The 12,965-nt window shown below is 47.6% G+C and overlaps 1 protein-coding gene across 4 annotated transcripts in view; it reads right to left on the bottom strand.

The window, feature by feature from the left end:
• Positions 1–12,965, bottom strand: part of LOC119461932 (aminopeptidase N-like) — a 58,171-nt gene that overhangs the window by 17,379 nt on the left and 27,827 nt on the right. For 3 of the 4 annotated variants that reach the window (XM_049672790.1, XM_049672787.1, XM_049672788.1), the window contains 3 exons: positions 4,253–4,366; positions 1,719–1,853; positions 764–829 (listed from right to left, as the gene is read on the bottom strand). In XM_049672790.1, the coding sequence (XP_049528747.1) occupies positions 764–829; positions 1,719–1,853; positions 4,253–4,366 (315 nt within the window). The remainder of the gene's footprint in view (positions 1–763; positions 830–1,718; positions 1,854–4,252; positions 4,367–12,965) is intronic. The other variant, XM_049672789.1, reaches the window with a different exon arrangement.

The following is a 12,965-nucleotide window of genomic DNA, read 5'->3' as shown; positions in this document are numbered from 1 at the left end:
TTGATAATTTCTGATTTATCGGTCATTCAAGGTTAAAAAAAATAATGACGAAAGTAGCATTTGCCTAATTTTCGACAATTCGCAAATGTTTAGATTATCTAGTGATAAAAACTCGATGCTGTTTGCCATAATAAAACCATTTTCTTTTTCCAAGTCATCAATGCCACATACCGAACCAGTGAACTTTCACTTTGGTGTGAGAGCGTTATGAGTGAACCAAGAGATATGTCTTCACATCAACTCAAGAAGCGAGTCTAAGAATTCTTGATGAAAATATTGCGTAGTAATAAATGTTGAATATCAAATGTACTAAAATTATAAATATGCATAGACGTACGATCCTGTAACTTTTAGTAAGCTTCGTGTAAAACGTATGTCTCAAAGCAATCGTGCCTTCAATTTTTTTTTTTTTTGTAGCTGCGCACATAGTTTATTGCAATAGCATTGAAACTTATTACGGCGGCATCTTGAAAAGCAAGTGTTCCAGCGCGAACATGCACGACAACCACTACGCACATACGACAGACACAGGCGGCAGGTCAGCTGCGCTTATGCAACGTCCCCCCAACTTGGCTCTCACACTGTGAAGTGCACGATCGTCCACATGTCATAATCATGCAACAGTGCCGAACGCTGATAAGCAGACTGGTCTGCCAGTGCAAGGTTAAACAGGCACCAGCGTAAAGGCCGACGCTGCCGCTGTGCTCTTCGTCGCTTTAGCGTTAACTTCTATACAGAATGTTCTACTTATCGGCTTGCGTACCCTGAGGCCCTTGAGGAACACCGGAGGCGAGAGGAAGTATGACATCATTCGCACAATGGAAGGACCCTGCGTGGGAGACACCGTTTTATTAAACAAGAATTTGTGCTATAGGCCTGGTGTCTTAAACACGTAGTTCGGGGGCAACGTGCAGTGCATGGAGAATATTCACATGGCAGTCCGCCAGTCCCTTAGTACTGTGCACATCACCGCGCCACACACAGTAGAAGGGTTTTGATGTTCTTGAAGCTAGAATTTACCAGCCATAACTTTGCACCTTCTAAAAGAGCTTTTTTTTTAAGTTTTGCTGTTAGGGCTTGCTGTGATTCATACACGTACTAATTAATCTTACCTTGGAAATGCGGCGCAAGCTTTTATGTGTTCTCAATTGCTCTTCAACCAGAAAAAAAAGGTATTCGACTGACTACTTAGTGCACGATGTAACCATGGCAGCGTGTAAATTTTTAGTTCCACAAGAAAAGTGAATTCATTGCAAAATTCTGCACTTGAAACGCCGCACACGCTGCAAACGCTACGAAGTTGTAAGGTGCGAAATTACTAATCTGTAAAACTACCAAGTTGAAAAAGCCTCCAGTAAAGTGAGCAGGAGATATAAAGCTCGCAGGACAAAGTTATTAAACTCGTGTATAGCACGGAGCGTCGGTCAAAGCAAGACAACTTCCTATAGTCTCTAGTACCTAATAATTTGCTCATCCAACATTTGCATTATGCTTACAGTCAGCGCCGCACGTTATTCTTATAATCTGCCTTCTAAACTAATGATGATGGTTGTGGTCAAAATGCACTCTCTGGATACTACAAAACTGGCATAGCGAATGCTGATTAAGCATTTTATAAAATCAAACCTCCACCAGTTTGCGCCACCGAGCTGTGGGCGGCAGCGATGCCTGACGCGAGTTTACCAACCCCTGCAGGAGAGAATGGGCGCCAGTCTGACCTTGTTGTAGACGATTCTGTCAAACAGGCTGTCCAGTTCGGTCGAGAAGTTGCCGTCAACGGACAGAGGATGGCTCTCAGTGTTGTACTCCGCCTTCATGATGGGCATCATGTCGGTCACGGTGAACTGGTTCAGCTGCATGGCGCGCAGGCACAGTACGGCAGAGCAACGGTTGAATTGTCGCACTGCGCTTATAGGGACCGGAAGCTCGAGTTCTACACTTCAACGACGGGGGGGGGGGTGAATACACTGTAATGCAGGTGTAAACTTGACGCGGACATAATATTTTGGCATAACATGGGCTTAAAAGAGGTTTTGGTTTCCATATTGAAGAAGAAAGAGCTTGTTGGTCTATACCTCTTCAAGCTTTCTGGTCAGCGTCCGGTTGATTAATTAGAAATGAACTTTTTCCAAAACCAGATATTGTCAAAGCATTGAGTTAACCGGCGCAAGTGTTGCGCGTCATGCCGCGGTCAGACGCTCAAATAGTTGCGTTCACCCACTACGGTGAGCTGAACCTAGGGAGGTTGGTTAGGGGGAATGGGTGCGGTCTTATAAAAATGTAAGGATTTAAAGTAACAACCCCCCTCCCACACCCTCCCACACACACACACACACACACACACACACACACACACACACACACACACACACACACACACACACACACACACACACACACACATATATATATATATATATATATATATATATATATATATATATTGTTATTGTGTGATAGTGCAAAAGGAATATTGTAAATTAGGCTGCCTTTGCCTTCTTTGCGATATACGCAACTTCTTTTCTGGATGACATAGTAATTCACGTTGTGGAACTTTAACTACGTACATGACCAGACTTAAACACTTTCAGGCTTTCCATGTCGAAGTAGCTTAGGTTTATTTAGTTCAAATGTATAGCTTTATTTGTTAGCAGCTATTTCACCAAATGTTTATGGTAATGCTCCTTTTTGTTGTTTCTGTTCGAGGCGTTTCAACATTTTGCTATTCGAATATATTTGATTCAGTTCATCTAGGTGTATTAAGGTTATTTTCGTGTATATTGTGTTACTAATGTGCGGTGGCGTTGTGGTCAGTGTAGTAAGTGTCGAGAACCTGTGTAAAACAGTCACATTTTTCTGCTTCCATCATTTAGTTCCACCAACAACCTTATTCTCGTCGCATCCTCTATTGTGGGTATGTGCCATGTTTGAGATTTATCATCATCACTGTAATGTACGCGTGCGTTTTGCTATATACCGCCGCTGTTTTCACAAGGATGACAACCAAGAATACTTCACAAACACCATGCCATCTTGTCAAGAGCAATTTGTATGCGATGCACATAATGTCCTCCTCGTCCACTAGAGTAACCGACCGTTTTCGGCTCAGAAATACATGCACAGACGCCACTTATGCCTGTGTGCAGCAGCGCAAAGCCTTGCACTAATCGCCCAGCACTGCTGTTGCGCAATAATTCAGTGGTTAGGTCGACTCCCAAATGCACATTGAATCAGTGGCATGAGTTCAAATCCCGGTTGGGGCGGTTATAGAAGGGTTTTCTTTTCCCTTTCTTCACGCTACGGCAATGGCAAAGCTGGGGATGACGAGGTGGCCTGACGACTACAAAAGTCGTCCCTGCATGTAGTCGATGACGACGACTGTTGTCGCCTGCGTAACAGAATGGATGGGGCGGACAAGGCAAACTCAAATTCAAGCACTTAAATGATTTCAAGGATGGTCGCGGAAAACGCGCAACTACTCAGTTTTTTAGCGGGGACGTGAAGTACTGGCTCCTGCTGTCACAAGTAGTTACACTTGCGACTGCAGAGGAATATTGAAACAGATGATAAAAAATATAAGTTTATTGGCTCGCTGGCAATTAAAGCAAGCAACGCAAGAGATATGAGAGACGCTATAGTTGAGAGCGAGGGATTATTCATTTTAAACCGCTGTGGTTTAACGTGCCCTTTAAGCATCGTACGCGGGCTTTGCATCCTTGCGCTCCTTGCCAATCGGAATGCAGCAGCCGCGGCTAGCAGACGAGTTGAGACCTCGTCCTCAGCAGCATAACGCCGCTTAGCCATCGCGGCCCGTCGATGGCAAAGAGCAGAAGAACGAGATAGAAAAGGTTGGCTTCCTTATTTTTTCCCCATTCTGAACACTGTAGTGTGATTCACAACCAACTGTAGATGCCGTAAGGTTAAACTTTGGTTGGACTCTTCAGCGGCGAGAAAATGCGAACCGGATGCGATTGGCGCACAATAAGCTGCCATTCCCGCCCTGTCGATCCCATCTACTCCCGGTCCGCGCTAAATTTAGCTGACGTCGCGATTCGCGACCATGTGCCTACTCGCAAGCTGCCTGAAGTATCTACTCCCGGTCCGCGCGGACGAGGAGTAGATAGTTCAGGCAGCTTGCGAGTAGCCACATGGTCGCGAATCGCGACGTCGGCTAAACCCGTCGTTGCCCAGTGAGACAGCTTTTTCAGTGTTGCGCATTGCGAAGGCATCCCGTGACCTGAGTAGCACTCACGATGTTCCACTCGGGGTGGACGGCGTCGACCCCCAGGTACTGCATGTAGGACGCGAAGCCCTCGTTCAGCCACACGTCGTTCCACCATCGCATGGTCACCAAGTTTCCGAACCACTGCGACGCGCAAACGTCAGCCGCGTGAGAACAAGGAACTGTGTGTCTCGCTTTAGCGAACATTCCGTAAATCTGACACGTAGCCGTACACATGCAGATCTAAATACTGCATGTAGAAATCCGTCCGTCCATCCGTCCGCCGGCCTGTGTATGTGTCCCAGTAACCTATGTTACTTTATCTACATGCTATCTGTTTATATCAAATCAGAGCTTCGTTTGCGCACGTTATAGAGGCCTAAACTTATTGAAAATATTTTCCTCCTAACGCTATTAAATATATTTTTGCCTACCCCTTATACTTCCTTTAGCTCCCGCATCCCACAAGAAGGGCTGAAGAAAGCGAACTGGCTAGTATCATCACAGAAGATTGCCTAAGTTACCATTTTATTCTGCTTAGCAGGAGTGTAGAAGTCAGGCGTACTATCCAAGGTCTATGTACGCATGGTGGCGAAGGTGCCATAGAAGCCCATACGTCCTCCAATGGCGGCTTGTGAAGGCACAGCAACGCCATCTACATTTCGCGGAGCCAACATTTTGGCGGAAAAAAATCAACATTTACCATTCGAGGCTTCTTGCGCCAAGTACTCTACTGTGTTAGCTCACATCACATCACTATGACATCGCATATACTGAGCACACAACAATACCACGGCCGCTACATAAAAAAAAAAGGTGGAAGCGTAGTAAGTGAGAATATTCGCTACAGCATCGCGTCACAACCTAACGTGAAAACTTCCAGCTATATTTATAGACCTCATTCTATAACCGTACACATTACACTGGTGAGCTTTGAGAGTTTTGCATGAATTTCGAGCAATGTGTTCACCAAGATTTTGAACGAAGTAGCATATCCATGCGTCATATCATACCAACACACATCTGTTATGTCGGTGTTAAGATAAAATCAACATTACATTGAAATTATTCACAAATACCACACTTTATTCTTCACTAACACAGCACGCGTGCCACCTGTAGTTTTTCTCTGGTACTAAATACGTAGCCAAAACGTAATATTTAGTGAAAAGGCAGTTCAAAAATAAAGTTACTGATCAAATGTTATAAGGTTAACACTATATAAGTCATTGCTTTTCATAGTCACGCATAAGAGAGTTTTGACGGCATTATACTGTTAAATACGGAAATACAATATCGGCATATATCAGCATGCATCGCCACGGACCTCTCGCTACGCACACCCAGCCATAACTGAGTTAAGCCACAGCCCATTTTTTTTTTTTTCAAATGTTTCCATTGGAGACGTATTGGATGCATAATTTTCAACAACCAGTGTTTTGCCCCGCGAGATGCAGTCACGCTTCAATCGCACGACCATAATAGATGCCGCTGCTCATTGGCTTGGAACCGTACTTCAGCCTCGCCTTCGCAACCATGTGAATTGACCTTGTGCTATCTGTCTGAAGTGGGAATCACCCCAGCTGCTCGTTCTGCATCTCACAAATAACTATTCTCGCCTGACTCGGTTGCTTTCACGCTTCACTTGTATAGCCAATGCTGAGCCAATCCAGAATCCACGCCAAGCTTTAGCGCCAGAGCCGCGGCACGTCCTCTATTAATCGACAAATTTTCTAAATAAGTGAACTCGCCAACGTTCGCTGCCCTCCCGAGCTCTGGCCTCTGCGCGTTCTCAGAACATGGCATTCCTTTACGATAAAGCCTGGTCGGCTGTTTTCGACAAACCACTTCACCATTTTGAATGCAAAATATTTCTTAACTTGCAAGGGCGCCACAACAGCGCAGTATACTTTACTTTCACATACGAGGGGCCCTCGCGGATGAAAATTGCGTTTTGTGCTCCGTGTAAATAAGTTTATTACTAGCGTGTTTTAATAAGTTATCAATAGTGCCTACCGATAGGCCCTATATTGACCTATATATGACCGAAAAGGATGAGTTCACAGAAATCCCGCCAGATATGGATGCTTCCATTCCTAAAATAGCTTGTCAGATGGCGTTTCGGCTGTTGCAGCTTCCTACAAGTGCTGCCGACCACATCCACTGTATTACGAAAGAAACGAGACGACAGTTTGTAGAGAAAAAGAGACGCGTCCGTTTCATAGCTTGCTTGAACTTTATAAATGTGGGGAAAGCTTGCCCAATCCATGGCAGCGTTAGAATGCATAATTCATGGGCTTTGGCCGTCAATTCCTATAGCCATGCACGGTTGTACTATCCTTGCAGAACGTGAAAACTTGCTTTGAGATTAAGGTGGCTGGAGGGTACCGAGAATGCGTAACGACTTCGAAGAGATGCGCTTCCTCCGCTCGCGGTTTGGTTTGGCGGTGTTGCCAGTATGGAAAACTCGAGCACACGGGGCATACAACGCCCTAGTTATTTAAACCTATAGTTATTTATATATCTATACTGGAGTTAAATACACTACACCAGCGCTACGGGATATCAAGCATTACGTCCAAAGAATGCTCAAAGTGAAGAAAACTGTACTGTAGATTATCGGTGCTGGCACGGTGAAGTGTGGAAGAGGAAGTAGACGAACTAGTAGTGCGCTCGGTTTCCAGCTGAAACTGCTCCGTCTTCCTGTACTGCGGTCAGACGCCCTGTGGACTTACAAGAACATACCGTGACATTTGGTGGAGGTGCGGAGTACCCGTTTTCCCCGACCTGGAGCTCCGAAGCCGTACATTGCCATCTGCGACCACAATGACCGACGACGCCGGCCCCTCGCAATCCGCTCCCCCCCCCCCCCCCCCCCCCCCCCCCCCCGGCTGTCGTGTGTTCTGGTGTGGTACGTCAGCGCGACCCTGCGATCTTCAGTGGAACCAACGATCACGGCGTGGAGGACTGGCTTGCAGAGTATGAACGCGTTAGCACGAATAACAAGTGGGATGACCGCACCAAGCTGACCAACGCCATCTTTTATCTGACTGATTTGGCAAATCTGTGGTTCAGAAACCACGAAGCCGAGTTTCCAACCTGGTCAGCTTTCACCGAGACCCTCAACTTCGTTCTTCGGCCGTCCCGCTGTGCGCAGACTCCGTGCTGAATACGGTTTGCGTGGTCGAGCTCAACAGAGCGGTGAAACCTTCACGAGCTACATTGAGGACGTCATCGACCTCTGTAAGCGGGTGAATGCGTCCATGACCGAAGCCGATAAGATAAGACATATGAAAGGCATAGACGACGATGCCTTCCATATGCTCGTGGCCAAGAACGCTACGACAGTTACACAAGTAATTGAGCTCAGTCAAAGCTTCGACGAGCTGCGCAAGCAGCGCCTTTCCACCAGTCGCACCAGTTTGCAATCCGCGGAACTCTCGGCCTTGGAGCCTGGATGCCTTAGCGCTGATCACTCCGGCTTGCTGCCGCAGATTCAGCAATACATTCGGGAAGAAGTGGCTCGCCAGCTATCTCTTGTGGTGTGTGTTTCTAAGCCTGCTTCCGCACTAGAACCGTCGCTCCGTCGTGTGATCCAGGCGCAAGTTTCCGAGGCGCTCCCACCTCCCTCTCCACCGCCGTATGTGACTGCACCTCTGACTTACGCTGCCGCTCTCAACCGACCTCCTCCGCGACCGACAGGCGCGTAGCCAGGGGGGAAGGGGGGGGGGGGGGGGCTGATGGGGCTTCAGCCCCCCCCCCCCCCCCCCCGAAATATTTTCGTGCTGTCATGCACCGCCGACCAAAACAACCACCGGCGCCGGGAATCATTGTGGATTTTGTCTACAATGTCTTTTTGACACTCGAAAAGACATTTCGGCGCGAAATTTGCGAACTCGGGCTGGATTTCGTGGAAACGCCCATGCACCTGGAGTCACATAACGTAAGGAGCCCCAGCCGAGCACAAATTTTCAAGGTATTTTCGATAGCGAGCGGGCGCGTCGCGGCATCTCGCAGCGGCACCGGAATCTACGGAGCGCATGGATTTCAATTCCGAAACTTGATGGGTATAAAGTTCTCATACACTTTTGACGCGAAAAGTGCACTGACATTTCCAAAGGCGTGCTTCTGATTTTTAATTCTGGAACTTTCTGGGTTTAATGTTTTTTATAAACTTGGGCCAACATGCACGCACTCGAACGCGCGTGTCCAAGCCGTTCCAGAAATGGAAGCACGCGCTCGCAATCTTCCACAGACACGAAAATATTAAATATCACCGTGACTGTCAGCTGGCATCTGATAATTTTCTCCAAAAGTTTTCAGCAAGCGCGCCCAATGTGATCGATAAGCTGGACCAGGGCAGGCAAAGTAAAATAAGAGAAAACAGAAGAAACTCAACGGCCTATTTAATTTGAGACAGTTCTTTTTTGCGGGCGGCAAGGTCTTGCTCTCCGTGGCGATAGGGACACTGGTCCTATGCATTTAAGCAAAGTCCCCGCTGAAAATACAGGTATTTTCAGAGCGCTTCTTCGCATGCGAGCTGATTGTGGAGATACACATCTGAAGAACCATTTGGAAAGTTGCCCCAGTAATGCCTCGTATTTAAACCAGACGTACAAAACCAAATTATAGAAATTTGTGGTGAAATTATCAAAAAAAGCCTAGATGCAAAAGTGAACGCTGCAGGCTGCTTCTCCGTACTTGCTGACGAAACGACGGATATTGCTGGAATCGAACAGCTTACTGTTTGTGCAAGGTACGTAAACAAGGATGTCAACGATCTCGAAGGAAGGAAGGAAGGAAGGAAGGAAGGAAGGAAGGAAGGAAGGAAGGAAGGAAGGAAGGAAGGAAGGAAGGAAGGAAGGAAGGAAGGAAGGAAGGAAGGAAGGAAGGAAGGAAGGAAGGAAGGAAGGAAGGAAGGAAGGAAGGAGGAAGGAAGGAAGGAAGGAAGGAAGGAAGGAAGGAAGGAAGGAAGGAAGGAAGGAAGGAAGGAAGGAAGGAAGGAAGGAAGGAAGGAAGGAAGGAAGGAAGGAAGGAAGGAAGGAAGGAAGGAAGGAAGGAAGAAGGAAGGAAGGAAGGAAGGAAGGAAGGAAGGAAGGAAGGAAGGAAGGAAGGAAGGAAGGAAGGAAGGAAGGAAGGAAGGAAGGAAGGAAGGAAGGAAGGAAGGAAGGAAGGAAGGAAGGAAGGAAGGAAGGAAGGAAGGAAGGAAGGAAGGAAGGAAGGAAGGAAGGAAGGAAGGAAGGAAGGAAGGAAGGAAGGAAGGAAGGAAGGAAGGAAGGAAGGAAGGAAGGAGGAAGGAAGGAAGGAAGGAAGGAAGGAAGGAGGAAGGAAGGAAGGAAGGAGGAAGGAAGGAAGGAAGGAAGGAAGGAAGGAAGGAAGGAAGGAAGGAAGGAAGGAAGGAAGGAAGGAAGGAAGGAAGGAAGGAAGGAAGGAAGGAAGGAAGGAAGGAAGGAGGAAGGAAGGAAGGAAGGAAGGAAGGAAGGAAGGAAGGAAGGAAGGAAGGAAGGAAGGAAGGAAGGAAGGAAGGAAGGAAGGAAGGAAGGAAGGAAGGAAGGAAGGAAGGAAGGAAGGAAGGAAGGAAGGAAGGAAGGAAGGAAGGAAGGAAGGAAGGAAGGAAGGAAGGAAGGAAGGAAGGAAGGAAGGAAGGAAGGAAGGAAGGAAGGAAGGAAGGAAGGAAGGAAGGAAGGAAGGAAGGAAGGAAGGAAGGAAGGAGAAGGAAGGAAGAAGGAAGGAAGAGGAAGGAAAGGGGAGGAAGGAAGGAAGGAAGGAAGGAGGAAGGAAGGAGGAAGAGGAAGGAAGGAAGGAAGAAGGAAGGAAGAAGAAGGAAGGAAGGAAAGGAAGGAAGGAAGGAAGAAGGAAGGAAGGGAAGGAAGGAAGGAAGGAAGAAGGAAGGAAGAGGAAGGAAGGAAGGAGGAAGGAAGGAAGGAAGGAAGAAGGAAGGAAGGAAGGAGGAAGGAGGAAGGAAGGAAGGAAGGAAGGAAGAAGGAAGGAAGGAAGGAAGGAAGGAAGGAAGGAAGGAAGGAAGGAAGGAAGGAAGGGAAGGAAGGAAGGAAGGAAGGAAGGAAGGAAGGAAGGAAGGAAGAAGAAGGAAGGAAGGAAGGAAGGAAGGAAGGAAGGAAGGAAGAGGAAGGAAGGAAGGAAGGAAGGAAGGAAGGAAGGAAGGAAAGGAGGAAGGAGGAAGGAAGGAAGGAAGGAAGGGAAGGAAGGAAGGAAGGAAGGAAGGAAGAAGGAAGGAAGGAAGGAAGGAAGGAAAATAAGAGGTGAAAGGCAGAGAGGTTAACCAGGTTAAGTGTCCGATTGGCTACTGTGCACAGGGGGATGGGGTAAGGGCAGAAAAGATTAGAAAACAAAAGAAGATTAAAAAAAACTAAAAGAAACGTATCAGTCCGCACATTCTATAGTTTTTCACTAAGTCCTGTTTCTTTTAAAAAAATCACAGCATATCCACGGGGTGAATGATGATGAGTGGGCGAAGCTCCGGAGGGAATCATCGGATCTCCCGCTTAAGGGGACGCTAGCACAAACGCGTTAGAAACGTGCACTACTCTCTAGTAAGGGGGAGCGGCCACAGCGTCTTACGCAGCCATTTACACATGCCGGAACGTGCACCGCGTTTGCCGACGCCATCACATGACTGCTGAGAGAGTATACCCCCCGTATTCAAAAACGCTCCTCGACTTGAACTTGACTTGCCACCGCCTTGGGCAGCGCGTTCGAAACGCGTTGAAGGTAAGGCGGAGAGGCCACAGCGTCTTACACCAGCTTCTTACACGGGCCGTAACGCGCTAGCACAAACGCGTTAGAAACGCGCTAGAAACGCGGCCTTTCGTTAATGTTGGGTATTTATTGCCATCGTGGTGCGTATGTCTATGTGCGCTTCGAAGTTATTACGTCCTATCAGTTCCTCAGAGCAAGATTTTCCCTTGAGTACCTCTCCAATGTAAAAAGAAAGCGTCTTATGAAGGATCTTGTGGAGAATGTTTTCCCTGTACCATTGTATCGTTTAATGTTTCACGAAGGGCGTGGGCAAGACGTACTCAAGAGGGTTAAAAATATGCAGATACCAGCCAACGTTAAAACTTTTTTCTTCAAGCTTCACACGGGAACCTTGCCGGTTAAAACGTGGTTAGAAGAAAAAGGCATTTATGTGCCTTGGGGTAGCAGATGCTTTCTGTGCAACAAAGCTGAAACTATTGAACATGTTTTTATTGACTGTAATAATGCTATATTCTTTTGGGATATATTACAGAGAACCTTAAAGATAGACCTACCCCTCAATCCACATGGCATTCGTTTTCTGCCTCCTGAACGCGATTTTGAACAGATGGACGTTATCTTCTTACTCGGGCTGCATGCAGTCTGGCGTTCTCTGTTGGCATATAGACACTGTGATGTTAAAGGCCGATCTGTGCATGATTATTTTGTTGAAATGGTTGTGAAAGTACGTGATGTGTACAAAACGACTGACTGTCATGAAGATGTGATATCAATGTGGGATGCTTTAGCACATATAAAACGAGTGTGATCTGACAAACTCCTGTTCAGGCTTGTAGCCAACCTGGAAATAAAGAATAAAAAAAAGCTTCGTGGCGTAGTGGGCTAACGCCGCGCGCTCGGAAGCGAGGGGTCCCTGGTTCGATTCCGCCCTACGGACACAACTTCGGAATTTTTTTTCTCAGACTGGTTACACACTACTACTACTACGACGGGGACGGAACGGGTGCCGCTATAAGGAGCTTCGCTCCTAAAAGCGTAATAGCGTTTTTAAAGCAGTTCGTTCCGACGTCGGCTGGGACCAGGGACCAAGAATTGTGGCTTCCGTAAGAGGACGGCTGTCTACCTTGTCGAGCGTGGTGCTGAGGAAACGATACCGAAGTGTTTTTAGGCTTTAGCACAGGAATAGATGCCCTCTCGCATGGAGACTGCAGGTTATATGTATATGTGTACAGAGCACTGCACGGGCTCGGGCTTGCCCGTGGGCCGGGCCGGGCCGGGCCGGGTAGAGCAGTTTTTTCATGGGCTCGGGCCGGGCTCGGGCACGGCGTGTGCTTTTTGACCCGAGCCCGGGCCGGGCTCGGGCTTTCTGGTGGTGTGCATGTAACGTGCAGCGAGTTATTCTCGAGCGTTTCAACTCTGAAAAACATGTATTTTTCGGTCTCGGGCCGGGCTCGGGCCGGGCCTCGGGCCTAAGGTAAAGGGGTGGCGGGCCGGGCCGGGCGGGTAACGTAGATTACTTCCGGGCCCGGGCCGGGCCCGGGTCTCGCCATAAAAGCTTTGTTCGGGCTCGGGCGGGCAGCCCAACGTAAAAACGGGCCCGGGCCGGGTCCGGGCTGAAAAAATCGGCCCGTGCAGTGTTCTAGTACAAACTGCTGCATATTCTAGTCGCCTTTCCAGTGCCACTGCAGCGCAGAGAGATCTTCAAACATGAGATTACTAAAAAAACCACTTGCGCTTTACAATGAGGAACGCATGGTTATGCTGGCGCTTCTATACGCCCACAGAGACGTCGCCATCAACGTGTCCGAAGTTACTGAACGCTTCGCTAAACCTCCCCGCCGAGTGAAGTTTATCGTTTAGATAGCGAAGCAGCAAAAATCAATGCCTGTAAAAATATCTGTTCCTTCACGTTCCTATATAAGCTCGTAATTATGAAAACGTATGACTGTTTCCTAGCTTTTAAAACCACAGAAATTTTCACCGTTTATTGTAACAGTTAGCATGATGATCAAAATTATCCTGGGAA

The sequence above is a fragment of the Dermacentor silvarum genome, chromosome 8 (genome assembly GCF_013339745.2).
Source record: "Dermacentor silvarum isolate Dsil-2018 chromosome 8, BIME_Dsil_1.4, whole genome shotgun sequence".
Classification (NCBI taxonomy): domain Eukaryota; kingdom Metazoa; phylum Arthropoda; class Arachnida; order Ixodida; family Ixodidae; genus Dermacentor; species Dermacentor silvarum.
The sequence above is the reverse complement of the archived record's forward strand: the minus strand, read 5'-3'. Positions and strand labels throughout refer to the sequence as shown.